This window comes from Balaenoptera acutorostrata, chromosome 8, assembly GCF_949987535.1.
Source record: "Balaenoptera acutorostrata chromosome 8, mBalAcu1.1, whole genome shotgun sequence".
NCBI classification, from domain to species: domain Eukaryota; kingdom Metazoa; phylum Chordata; class Mammalia; order Artiodactyla; family Balaenopteridae; genus Balaenoptera; species Balaenoptera acutorostrata.
Window position 1 is genome coordinate 10,988,500 of NC_080071.1, and position 13,558 is coordinate 11,002,057.

A 13,558-nucleotide genomic window follows, 5' to 3' on the forward strand; every position below is an offset into this window, starting at 1 on the left:
GTATATATGCACAATTTAATTATTCTTTCCCTTATTGATGGGTATCTGTCATTTTGGGGGATGGATTATAAACAAGGCTGCAATAAACAATACTGTACATGCCTTCTTGTGTATTTGAGTCTCTCTAGATACCTAATTTTCCATATTGCTCTCCAAAGTACCTATACATATTTACACTACTAGCAGCAACAAACGTAATAGTCATCATATCATCAGACATAAACTTTTGACACCCACCAGATTGGCAGAAAAAAAGGTTTAACTGTAAAGTTTAAATTGTACCATTTCCCTAATTACTGGAGAGGTTAAATATCTTTGCAATTTATAAGTTATGTGGGATTCTACATTGGTGGATTGCTTGCACTCATATTCTTAGTTCATTCCTTTATTTTTCATTATTTTTTGTTATGGTTGGGATGCTGAAAACTCAGGCTCCGTGCACCGGTGCTGACTTGTATCTCAGAGACAGAGTTTTGGGTGAAGTAGAAAAGAATAGCTTTATTGCTTTGCCAGGCAAAGGGGGAGACAGCAGACTCCTGCCCTCGAAAACTGTGGGTCCCAACCCGGGAGGATTTAGTGAGGAGTTTTATAACAATGGTTCAAGGCCAGGTTTGCTGATAAGGATCAGGGTGTATGCAGGGCCTGCACTCCTTTAATCTGGCCTCAGGTGGTCTCTTTTTTTTAAAATTTTTGAATTTTATTTTATTTTTTTATATTGCAGGTTCTTATTAGTCATCAATTTTATACACATCAGTGTATACAGGTCAATCCCAATTGCCCAATTCAGCACACCACCATCCTCACCCCACCACGGTTTTCCCCCCTTGGTGTCCATACATTTGTTCTCTACATCTGTGTCTCAACTTCTGCCCTGCAAACCGGTTCATCTGTACCATTTTCCTAGGTTCCACATATATGCGTTAATATACGATATTTGCTTTTCTCTTTCTGACTTATTTCACTCTGTATGACAGTCTCTAGAACCATCCACGTCTCAACAAATGACCCAATTTCGTTCCCTTTTATGGCTGAGTAATATTCCATTGCATATATGTACCACATCTTCTTTATCCATTCGTATGTCAAGGAGCATTTAGGTTGCTTCCAAGACCTGGCTATTGTAAATAGTGCTGGAATGCACACTGGGGTGCATGTGTCTTTTTGAATTATGGTTTTCTCTGGGTATATGACCAGTAGTGGGATTGCTGGATCATATGGTAATTCTATTTTTAGTTTTTAAGGAACCTCCACACTGTTCTCCATAGTGGTTATATCAATTTACATACCCACCAACAGTGCAAGAGGGTTGCCTTTTCTCCACACCCTCTCCAGCATTTGTTGTTTGTAGATTTTCTGTTGATGCCCATTCTAACTGGTGTGAGGTGATACCTCATTGTAGTTTTGATTTGCATTTCTCTAATTAGTGATGTTGAGCAGCTTTTCATGTGCTTCCTGGCCATCTGTATGTCTTCTTTAGAGAAATGTCTATTTAGATCTTCTGCCCATTTTTAGATTGGGTTGTTTGTTTCTCTAATATTGAGCTGACTGAGCCATTTATATATTTTGGAGATTAATCCTTTGTCCGCTGATTCATTTGCAAATATTTTCTCCCATTCTGAGGGTTGCCTTTTTGTCTTGTTTATGGTTTCCTTTGCTGTGCAAAAGCTTTGAAGTTTCATTAGGTCCCATTTGTTTATTTTTGTTTTTATTTCCATTACTCTAGGAGGTGGATCAAAAAAGATCTTGCTGTGATTTATGTCAAAGAGTATTCTTCCTATGTTTTCCTCTAAGAGTTTTATAGCGTCTGGTCTTACATTTAGGTCTCTAATCCATTTTGAGTTTATTTTTGTGTATGGTGTTAGGGAGTGTTCTAATTTCATTCTTTTACATGTAGCTGTCCAGTTTTCCCAGCACCACTTATTGAAGAGAATCTCTTTTCTACATTGTATATCCTTGCCTCCTTTGTCAGATTAGTTAATCATAGGTGCATGAGTTTATCTCTGGGCTTTCTATCTTGTTCCATTGATCTATGTTTCTGTTTTTGTGCCAGTATCATATTGTCTTGATTACTGTAGCTTTGTAGTAGAGTCTGAAGTCAGGGAGTCTGATTCCTCCAGCTCCGTTTTTTGCCCTCAAGACTGCTTTGGCTATTCGGGGTCTGTTGTGTCTCCATAGAAATTTTAAGATTTTTTGTTCTAGTTCTGTAAAAAATGCCATTGGTAATTTGATAGGGATTGCATTGAATCTGTAGATTGCTTTGGGTAGTACAGTCATTTTCAAAATATTGATTCTTCCAATCCAAGAACATAGTATATCTCTCCATCTGTTGGTATCATCTTTAATTTCTTTCATCAGTGTCTTACAGTTTTCTGCATACAGGTCTTTTGTCTCCCTAGATAGGTTTATTACAAGGTATTTTATTCTTTTTGTTGCAAAGGTAAAGGGGAGTGTTTCCTTAATTTCTCTTTCAGATTTTTCATCATTAGTGTATAGGAATGCAAGAGATTTCTGTGCATTAATTTTGTATCTTGCAACTTTACCAAATTCATTGATGAGCTCCAGTAGTTTTCTAGTGGCATCTTTAGGATTCTCTATGTATAGTATCATGTCATCTGCAAACAGTGACACTTTTACTTCTTTTCCAATTTGTATTCCTTTTATTTCTTTTTCTTCTCTGATTGCTGTGGCTAGAACTTCCAAAACTATGTTGAATAACAGTGGTGAAAGTGGACATCCTTGTCTTGTTCCTGATCTTAGAGGAAATGCTTTCAGTTTTTCACCATCGAGAATGATGTTTGCTGTGGGTTTGTCGTATATGGCCTTTATTATGTTGAGGTAGGTTCCCTCTATGCCCACTTTCTGGAGAGTTTTTATCATAAATGGGTGTTGAATGTTGTCAAAAGCTTTTTCTGCATCTATTGAGATGATCATAGGGTTTTTTGGTTTTTTTTGATATATGATAAAGTATGTATATTTGAAAAATCTATCAAATGAGAGTGGCTGATCATAGGGTTTTTATTCTATAATTTGTTAATATGGTGTATCACATTGATTGATTTGCATATATTGAAGAATCCTTGCATCCCTGGGATAAATCCCACTTGATCATGGTGTATGATCCTTTTAATGTGTTGTTGGATTCTGTTTGCTAGTATTTTGTTGAGGATTTTTGCCTCTGTATTCATCAGTGATATTGGTCTGTAATTTTCTTTTTGTGTAAGATATTTGTCTGGTTTTGGTATCAGGGTGATGGTGGCCTCATAGAATGAGTTTGGGAGTGTTGCTTTCTCCTCAATTTTTTGGAAGAGTTTGAGAAGGATGGGTGTTAGCTCTTCTCTAAATGTTTGATAGAATTCACCTGTGAAGCCATCTGGTCCTGGACTTTGGCTTGTTGGAAGATTTTTAATCACAGTTTCAATTTCATTACTTGTGATTGGTCTGTTCATATTTTCTATTTCTTCCTGATTCAGTCTTGGAAAGTTCTACCTTTCTAAGAATTTGTCCATTTCTTCCAGGTTGTCCATTTTATTGGCATAGAGTTGCTTGTAGTAGTCTCTTAGGATGCTTTGTATTTCTGTGGTTTCTGTTGTAACTTCTCCCTTTTCATTTCTAATTTTATTGATTTGAGTCTTCTCCCTCTTTTTCTTGATGAGTCTGGGTAGTGGTTTATCAATTTTTTTATCTTCTCAAAGAACCAGCTTTTAGTTTTATTGATCTTTGCTACTGTTTTGCTTCTATTTCATTGATTTTTGCTCTGATCTTTATGATTTCTTTCCTTCTGCTAACTTTGGGTTTTGTTTGTTCTTCTTTCTCTAGTTCCTTTAGGTGTAAGGTTAGATTGTTTACTTGAGATTGTTCTTGTTTCTTTAGGTAGGCTCGTATAGCTATAAACTTCCCTCTTAGAACTGCTTTTGCTGCATCCCATAGGTTTTGGATCGTCGTGTTTTCATTGTCATTTGTCTCTAAGTAGTTTTTAACTTCCTCTTTGATTTCTTCAGTGATCTCTTGGTTACTTAGTAACGTATTGTTTAGCTTCCATGTGTTTGTATTTTTTTATGTTTTTTTCCCTGTAATTGATTTCTAATCTCAGAGAGTTGTGGTCAGAAAAGATGCTTGATATGATTTCAATTTTCTTAAATTTACTGAGGCTTTATTTGTGACCCAAGATGTGATCTATCGTGGAGAATGTTCCGTGCGCACTTGAGAAGAAAGTGTAATCTGCTGCTTTGGGATGGAATGTCCTATAAATATCAATTAAATCTATTTGATCTATTGTGTCATTTAAATCTTGTGTTTACTTATTAATTTTCTGTCTGGATGATCTGTGCATTGGTGTAAGTGAGGTGTTAAAGTCCCCCATTATTATTGTGTTACTGTTGATTTCGTCTTTTATAGCTGTTAGCAGTTGCCTTATGTATTGAGGTACTTCTATGTTGGGTGCATATATATTTATAATTGTTGTATCTTCTTGGATTGACCCCTTGATCATTATGTAGTGTCCTTCCTTGTCTCTTGTAACATTCTTTATTTTAAAGTCTATTTTATCTGATGTGATTATTGCTACTCCAGCTTTCTTTTGATTTCCATTTGCATGGAATATCTTTTTCCATCCCCTCACTTTCAGTCTGAATGTGTCCCTAGGTCTGAAGTGGGTCTCTTGTAGACAGCATATATATATGGGTCTTGTTTTTGTATCCATTCAGCAAGGCTGTTTCTTTTGGTTGGAGCATTTAGTCCATTCACGTTTAAGGTAATTATCGATATGTATGTTCCTATGACCATTTTCTTAATTGTTTTGGGTTTGTTTTTGTAGGTCCTTTTCCTCTCTTGTTTTTCTCACCTAGAGAAGTTCCTTTAGCATTTGTTGTAGAGCTGGTTTGGTGGTGCTGAATTCTCGTAGCTTTTGCTTGTCTGTAAAGCTTTTGATTTCTCTGTTGAATCTGAATGAGATCCTTGCCAGCTAGAGTAATCTTGGTTGTAGGTTCCTCCCTTTCATCACTTTAAGTATATTGTGCCACTCCCTTCTGGCCTGTAGAGTTTCTGCTGAGAAACTCTGTTAACCTTATGGGAGTTCCCTTGTATGTTATTTGTCATTTTTCCCTTGCTGCTTTCAATAATTTTTCTTTGCCTTTAATTTTTGCCAATTTGATTACTATGTGTCTCGGCATGTTTCTCCTTGGGTTTATCCTGTATGGGACTCTCTGTGCTTCCTGGACTTGGGTGGCTATTTCCTTCCCCATGTTAGGGAAGTTTTCGACTAGAATCTCTTCAAATATTTTCTCTCGTCCTTTCTCTCTCTCTTCTCCTTCTGGGACCCCTATAATGCGAATGTTGTTGCGTTTAATGTTGTCCCAGAGGTCTCTTAGGCTGTCTTCATTTCTTTTCATTCTTTTTTCTTTATTCTGTTCCACAGCAGTAAATTCCACCATTCTGTTTTCCAGGTCACTTATCCATTCTTGTGCCTCAGTTATTCTGCTATTGATTCCTTCTAGTGTAGTTTTCATTTCAGTTATTGTATTGTTCATCTGTTTGTTTGTTCTTTAATTCTTCTAGGTCTTTGTTAAACATTTCTTGCATCTTCTCCATCTTTGCCTCCATTCTTTTTCCGAGGTCCTGGATCATCTTCACTATCATTATTCTGAATTCTTTTTCTGGAAGGTTACCTATCTCCACTTCATTTAGTTGTTTTTCTGGGGTTTCATCTTGTTCCTTCATCTGGTACACAGCCCTCTGCTTTTCACCTTGTCTCTCTTTCTGTGAATGTGGTTTTTGTTCTACAGGCTGCAGGATTGTAGTTCTTCTTGCTTCTGCTGTCTGCCCTCTGGTCAGTTCATTTCTTTATTGATTACTGTAGAAGCTCTTTATATATTATGGACAGTATTGATGATATATGCATTGCATTTTTCCTCTCCTTATCAGTCTTCACTTCATCCATGGTATCTTTCAGTGTCTAGACATTTAAAAATTCAATGTTATTAACTTTAACCATCTTTTTTGTTATGACTTGTGATCTGTGTAACTTTTGTAAGAAATCTTTCCCTACCTCAAGAATACAAACATATTGTCTTATATGTTTCTTCTAATTTAAAAAAAAGTTTTGTTTTTCTACATAAAGTTAGGTTTATCAACCTGAAATTTACTTTAGGCTATGCATTGACGGTGTTTTTTTCTATGTGTATAACTCCTGATTTTTTTTTTTGTTGAAAAATTATCCAAACTATATTTAATCTCAGTCAGGTCTTTCTCTTTTCTTTATAATTTCCACCAATTCCAAAACTTTTCTTAAACAAGAAAACCCCAAACAAAAATTGAGCCATCACCTTGAATTAAAAATATAATAGGAGGGCTTCCCTGGTGGCGCAGTGGTTGAGAATCTGCCTGCCAATGCAGGGGACACGGGTTCGAGCCCTGGTCTGGGAAGATCCCACATGCCGTGGAGCAACTAGGCCCGTGAGCCACAATTACTGAGCCTGCACGTCTGGAGCCTGTGCTCCACAACAAGAGAGGCCACGATGGTGAGAGGCCCGCGCACCGCGATGAGGAGTGGCCCCCGCTTGCTGCAACGAGAGAAAGCCCTCGCACAGAAACAAAGACCCAATGCAGCCATAAATAAATAAATAAATAAAAATTAAAAAAAAAAAAAATAAAATAAATAAAAATATAATAGGAAACTGGCAAAACAATGGTTTTTTATGTTGACAATTTTCAGGCAGAGATATTTTCCCAGAATAATGAAAGGTATATGTTTATGTATATACCTGTGTGTGTGTATGCTCCATATACCGTAAGCTAGTAAATAAAGTCTAATTTTGGTACGTAAGTAACTAAAATCTCTACTCTAAAAATTCTTAGTACCTGTAATACTTCTGTGATAAAGACAGCTGTTGCTGAAAATGGCAGTGTGGTTTTGATAAATGGGAGGGGGATGTGCTAACGAGAGGGAAAGTATATAGAGAGGAAAACACTCTTAAGTTTCCTAAGCAAGACCAGAAATGGAGAAGGAGAATCTGTAAAAAGTGGCAGAACCATATAGTAAAGCAGTTATGATAAGCTTGAAGCTAGACAGCCTTGGATTTGAGTCTCGGGTTTGCCATCTAGTAGCTGTGTGACCTGGGGTAAGTTATTTAACCTCAAAGAGCATCAGTTTCCTCAAAGGTAAGGATAAAATACACCCAAAGATAAAAAAACAGGATTAATATAACTAGACATAACGCTGGTAAAGTAACTAGGTCACCTGACTCATGTGCTATTTAATAAATGATACCCATTATTATAAATGGAAGTGATCACGAAGAAACTCACAAAACCAAAATTATTTTCTCTTTGAAAGGTATTTGCCATATCTTTTGTAATAATGAATAAATAATTTTCTAGAAATATTAGACTAGTATCAAATACTCTAAGAGAAGGAAAAATTTTACTTTTCAGAACAATTAAGTACCCCTTTCTTGATACTGTTTAAGCTTAAGATATAATTACTGGGTGAAAGACCATGACCAGGTAGGATTTGTCCAGGTATGTAAAGCTAGTTCAACATTAGAAAATCAAGCAAGGTAATTCAACATATCAACAGGCTAAAGAAGAAAAGTCATAGATCATATTCATTGATACAGAATAAGCATTTAACAAAATCCAACACAATCATAATAAACTCTTAGCAAGTTAGGAATAGATGGGAATTACCTTAACTTGATAATAAACATGTATTAAAAACCTACAGCTTGGGCTTCCCTGGTGGCGCAGTGGTTGAGAATCTGCCTGCTAATGCAGGGGACACGGGTTCGAGCCCTGGTCTGGGAAGATCCCACATGCCACGGAGCAGCTGGGCCCGTGAGCCACAATTGCTGAGCCTGCGCGTCTGGAGCCTGTGCCCCGCGACGGGAGGGGCCGCGATAGAGAAAGGCCCGCGCACCGCGATGAAGAGCGGTCCCCGCACCGCGATGAAGAGTGGCCCCCGCTTGCCGCAACTGGAGAAAGCCCTCGCACGAACCGAAGACCCAACACAGCCAAAAATAAATAAATAAATAAATAAATAAAAAAAAAAAAAAAAAAAAAAAACCTACAGCTTATATCATACTTAACAGTAAAAGACTAAATCCTTTCCCCCTAAGACTGGCAATTATCTACCCTCACCATTCTTATCCAACATAGTGCAAGAAGTTCTAGCCATTGCAAAAAAGACAAGAAAAAGAAAGAAAGGATATACAAATTAGAAAGGAAAAAAATAAAACTCTTTATTAAAAAAACTCCTAAAATAAATTAGTTCAGCAACATTGCAGAATACAACATCAACACAAAATCAGTCACATTTCTATACACTAATAATGGGCATGCTAAAACTAAAATTAAAAACAAAATATCATTTAAAATTGTTCCACAGGAAACTAAACACTTAGGTATACACTGTAAACATGTACAGGATCTGTGAGGTGAGAATTCTAAAATGATGATGAAAGAAATCAAAGAATAACTAAATAAAAGAAGAGATGTACCATATTCAGGGATTGGAAGACCTAATGTAGTAGATGTGTTTATTTTCCCAAAATGTATCTAGAGGTTTAACCAATTCCTGTCAGAACATAATTACCTGGTGAAAGAAAATGAGTGATAAAAATAAAACTAATACAAACCAGTAGCGTGTGTAATGACCGCAGGCTTTTGCTGACATTGAAATGCTTCTGCAGCACGTCTCGCACACTCCTATCTTCTGAGAGACTCTAGAGGAAAAAGATCAAAAGAGAATTAAGGAACAACGCAGTTTAAAACCTAAATATAAACTTGTGCCTCACTGGCTGGTGTATCTCATGAACTCTATCTGGTATTTATCCATTATTAAATAGGTGCTGGTTTTATTTGTGGAAAACAAAAATCAAATTTCCACTCTATTGATTTTCTTCTTATCCCTTTACGTTAATTCCAAAGACACAAGGATAAAACATAACCCTTGCTACCACAAAATTTCCAGTCTAAAGAGGGAAACTATACAGTCATACTAATGGGATGATCAAAATGCACCACTAAATGAAACAGAGAATAAGGGTTATTTACTATACTTCAAAAACAAGGTAAAGTGTTACAAAGAATGCTTAAACTGTATGAGTCAGTATGCTACAAAGAGCATTCCAGTTATAGGGAACATCATGAACAATGTAGGGAGATTGTGGCATATGGATAGAAGATGAGTAGTCATGTCATCCTGAGTTTCAGTTCTGGCTAAATGATTGTACGGAAAGACAAAGGCAGGAAAACCTAACTGGAGGCAACTACAGTTGTCCATGTAAGAAACAAAATGGGGCTTCCCTGGTGGCACAGTGGTTGAGAATCTGCCTGCCAATGCAGGGGACATGGGTTCGAGCCCTGGTCTGGGAAGATCCCACATGCCACGGAGCAACTAGGCCCGTGAGCCACAACTACTGAGCCTGTGTGTCTGGAGTCTGTGCTCCGCAACAAGAGAGGCCGCAATAGTGAGAGGCCCGCGCACCGCGATGAAGAGTGGCCCCTGCTTGCTGCAACTAGAGAAAGCCCTCACACAGAAACAAAGACCCAACACAGCCAAAAATAAATAAATAAATTTTTAAAAAAAGAAACAATATGAGTCTGAATTAACACAGTGGTGTGAAGACAAGAAAGAATTAAACACATTTATAGAAGACATGTCTGATGGAGAATCAACCAGTGGGGAGTAGAGATGAAGAGTTGGAGAGGGGTTAGAAAAAAATCAAAGATGAAACTATGGGGAACAGAATGTCCCAGGAGAAATGAAGAGGGAGATGTAGTTAGGAAGTAAAACTTGTATTATCAATGTTTAAGAAGTAAATAGAAAAAGAGGAGCAAAGTAAGAGACTGAGAAAGATGTTGAAGACTGGAAAAGAATCCAAGAGAGAGCAATAAAACCAGGGGAAGAAAACAAGAGGGACACACTTCAAGAGGGAAGTGGTGATCAACAATGTAAGCTACATACTTTGTATAACTAAATTAAGATGTATTTTGAGAAATTGATGGCTTTGGAAATTTAGAGCTCAATAGGGCCCTCTGAAAAGCAATATCTAAGTATATATTTAATATATCAACCTTATAAGTGACTTGGTAAGAGTCAACAACTGCAGAAGCAAGGACTACAGTTAATTTCCCAAAGTTTTTTATTTGTATTACTTTGTTTTATTATTTTATGTTCATCTGGTATACTTCCAAGGGTATTCAACCCTGTTTATGATACAAATATATATATAGCAACAGCAAGCCCTCTAAGAGAGAAAGAGAAGACTAAAAACAGTGACTGCAGTGAATTAGGATTAATGAAAGGTGAGGTTCACTTGGCACCGAAGAAAAGATTAGATGAAAGGACAGTAAAATCAGAGTTGGCAGAGCCAAAAAAGGCTTGGGTAAGACTGACATAATTTTTCAAAAATCATCTGTAAGGAATAAGGATTCTTTTTCCAAAAAAAAAAGGCCCAGAAAACTAAGTATTTCTGTATTTTCTAGAGCTGAAACTGTATGTCTCTACTTCTTCCACTATGAGAAGATCCAGATTCACGAATAAGTTCTAGTCTAATGGGATGAAGTTTTATGCTCTCAGTAAATATATTATCCTGGTTATAGTCCCCATTCCCTTGCTACTGTTTTTAGTCTTCTCTATCTTATTCAGGGAAGTGGACACATTCCCTTTTCACTGATGAGCACAGGAGTAGCAGTTGCAGAAACAAGTTCTTAATGTGCTCACTGCAGTGTGCTTGACCAGTGCCCTCTTCACAGGTAGTTTCTAAGGAGAATGTTATAGGATTACACTAGTACCTGAGGACTCATGCTGCTCCAGGGATAACTTAGTGGCAGCAGAATATATACTAAATCTCCTAGTCTCCCTGCTAAACATTCTTACCTTCTGTTAACTAAACAGGGAAGGTTAAGAAAGTTGGTAGATCTTTCTTGAACTTAGCTATAGCACTTTGTGGGAATTTCTTTTGAGGAGAATTAGCTATGGTCCTTTTATTTCATTTATTTATTTATTTAACATCTTTATTGGAGTATTAATTGCTTTACAATGGTGTGTTTCTGCTGTATAACCAAGTGAATCAGCTACACATATACATATATCCCCACATCTCCTCCCTCTTGCACCTCCCTCCCACCCTCCCTATCCCACCCCTCTAGGTGGTCACAAAGCACTGAGGTGATCTCCCTGTGCTATGCGGCTGCTTCCCACTATCTATTTTACATTTGGTAGTATATACATGTCCACGCCACTCTCTCACTTCCTCCCAGCTTACCCTTCCCCCCTCCGTGTCCTCAGGTCCATTCTCTATGTCTGAGTCTTTATTCCTGTCCTGCCCCTAGGTTCTTCAGAACTTTTTTTATTTTTTTAGATTCCATATATATGTGTTAGCATACGGTATTTGTTTTTCTCTTTCTGACTTACTTCACTCTGTATGACAGTCTCTAGGTCCATCCATCTCACTACAAATAGTTCAACTTCATTTCTTTTTATGGCTGAGTAATATTTGATTGTATATATGTACCACATCTTCTTTATCCATTCATCTGTCAATGGACACTTAGGTTGCTTCCATGTCCTGGCTATGGTAAATAGTGCTGCAATGAACACTGTGATACATGACTCTTTCTGAATTATGGTTTTCTCAGGGTATATGCCTTGAGAGTGGGATTGCTGGGTCATATGGTAGTTCTATTTTTAGTTTTTTAAAGAACCTCCATACTGTTCTCCATAGTGGCTGTATCAATTTACATTCCCACCAACAGTGCAAGAGGGTTCCCTTTTCTCCACACCCTCTCCAGCATTTATTGTTTGTAGATGTTTTGATGATGGTCATTCTGAGCTATGGTCCTTTTAAGTGCTCTTTTATACAGAGATTTTTCTTATAGTGCCATGCTGAGATGGTATTTACCCTGCTTACTTACATATTTGGGATAGGGCTAAAACAAACATTCAAGTTAGGCAGGATGTCCAGGTTCAAGTCTATCCTGAAGATATTTCTTGGATGAGATTCCACAGGTGACCTGTCATCTATACCACTGCTTTTGTTTAACCTTGGAATTAGAAAAACTTGCTGGATAGTCAGCACTGAGTGACAGGATAGCTCCTTCAGTGCACACCCCCCCTTTTCAGACAGGGCCTCTGGCCATGGTGCTGACATATTTTTTTTCAAGTGAAGCTCATTTATTAGCATACCCTAAAGGGAGGTGGCAAATGATGATTAGGATAGGGCAAGAAAATATTAGAACTAAGAGACACAAACGCCAGTGGTATTAGTTCTACCTTATGAAAGAACTGTAAGATTATCAAAAAGATGACAGGAGAGTGTTCACATTCATTCCTATCATCCTGCCTCTAAATTCAGTGATCAGCAAAGAAGGACCAAAAACCTAGGGTTAGCCACTCTACATCACATGCTTACCATTTTCTGAGTCATCCAGAGTTATGCTTCACAGTAACTGTCACCATCTACTTCCTTTATATACCCATTCTAGGATCTCAGAATACAACATAGCTGGGAAGGACAGAAAGATGGATGACAGTACAGTATAATCTGGGCTAACGTAGTCATCTTAGGAAAAGAAAGTGAGAAGGGGTAAGAATAATAAAAGCCCTGGGAAAGCACAGACAATTAAATACTAAGACTGCATTTGATCACTAAAGCAGTCAGAAAAACACACTGTTGTAACAAGACAATCAGTTCAGGAGTTGTAAAAGGTGAAAGTCTGTGACGCACTCAAAAGTGGATTCAGAGGCCAAAGATTCAGAGCTCTGACCCACTCCAGATCCAGGTAAAGGAAAAGACAATGTGAGAGCACCAACTATAAAGTGTTCTTAAAGCATGGACTCTTATAGTTAGACATAGTATCAAGAAAAACTTGCATGAGCTAGTAAATATCTGAGTCCCAGGAAAAGTTAATTTGGGGAGGAAGGTGGAAGGAAGGACCCACACCTAATTATATCATGACACAATATCATGATTTAAGAATAAAGTCAATCATTTTGATATACAATTCTGTATAGTTATATTAGGAAAAAAATATGAAATTAACAATTACAACAAAGTAAAAAAGGTAAACCAAAGAATAATATTTAAGGTTTGAATCCTTTATGTAAAAACAAATTTGGCATGTATCAATATGTAAGGTCTGAAATGCTATGAACCAAATAATTACTTTGTAGTGAAAGGAGGGAAGATGGGCATGGACATAAGGGAAAATTCTACCTTTTACCATGTATTCTTAAGCACTGATTAAATTTTGTTCATAACTTTTAATTTAAAAAAACTGTGTCAAAATTAATAGTGCTCACATAAGCTGACTCTGTTTTAAAATCAAAATAAGAATCAAGTTTCAGTTATACAAGTTAAGTTCTGCATAAGTAATGGACAGCAACGTGATTATAGTTAACGATACAGTACTATATACTTGAAATTTGCTTAGAAGATAGAACTTAACGGTTTTACCACAAAATTTTAAAAAAAAAAGGAGAAAAGAAATCTATATGAGGTGATGGATATGTTAAATATTATAGCTTGATTGTGGTATTTCACAATGTATACCAAACATC

General features: G+C 37.0%; 1 protein-coding gene across 3 annotated transcripts in view; it reads right to left on the reverse strand.

Moving 5' to 3' along the window:
• The window catches only part of ORC4 (origin recognition complex subunit 4), a 98,803-nt gene that overhangs the window by 6,174 nt on the left and 79,071 nt on the right, over nucleotides 1–13,558 (reverse strand). For all 3 annotated transcript variants that reach the window (XM_057551964.1, XM_007183032.2, XM_007183031.2), the window contains one exon: nucleotides 8,631–8,717. In XM_057551964.1, coding sequence (XP_057407947.1) covers nucleotides 8,631–8,717 — 87 coding nt within the window. The remainder of the gene's footprint in view (nucleotides 1–8,630; nucleotides 8,718–13,558) is intronic.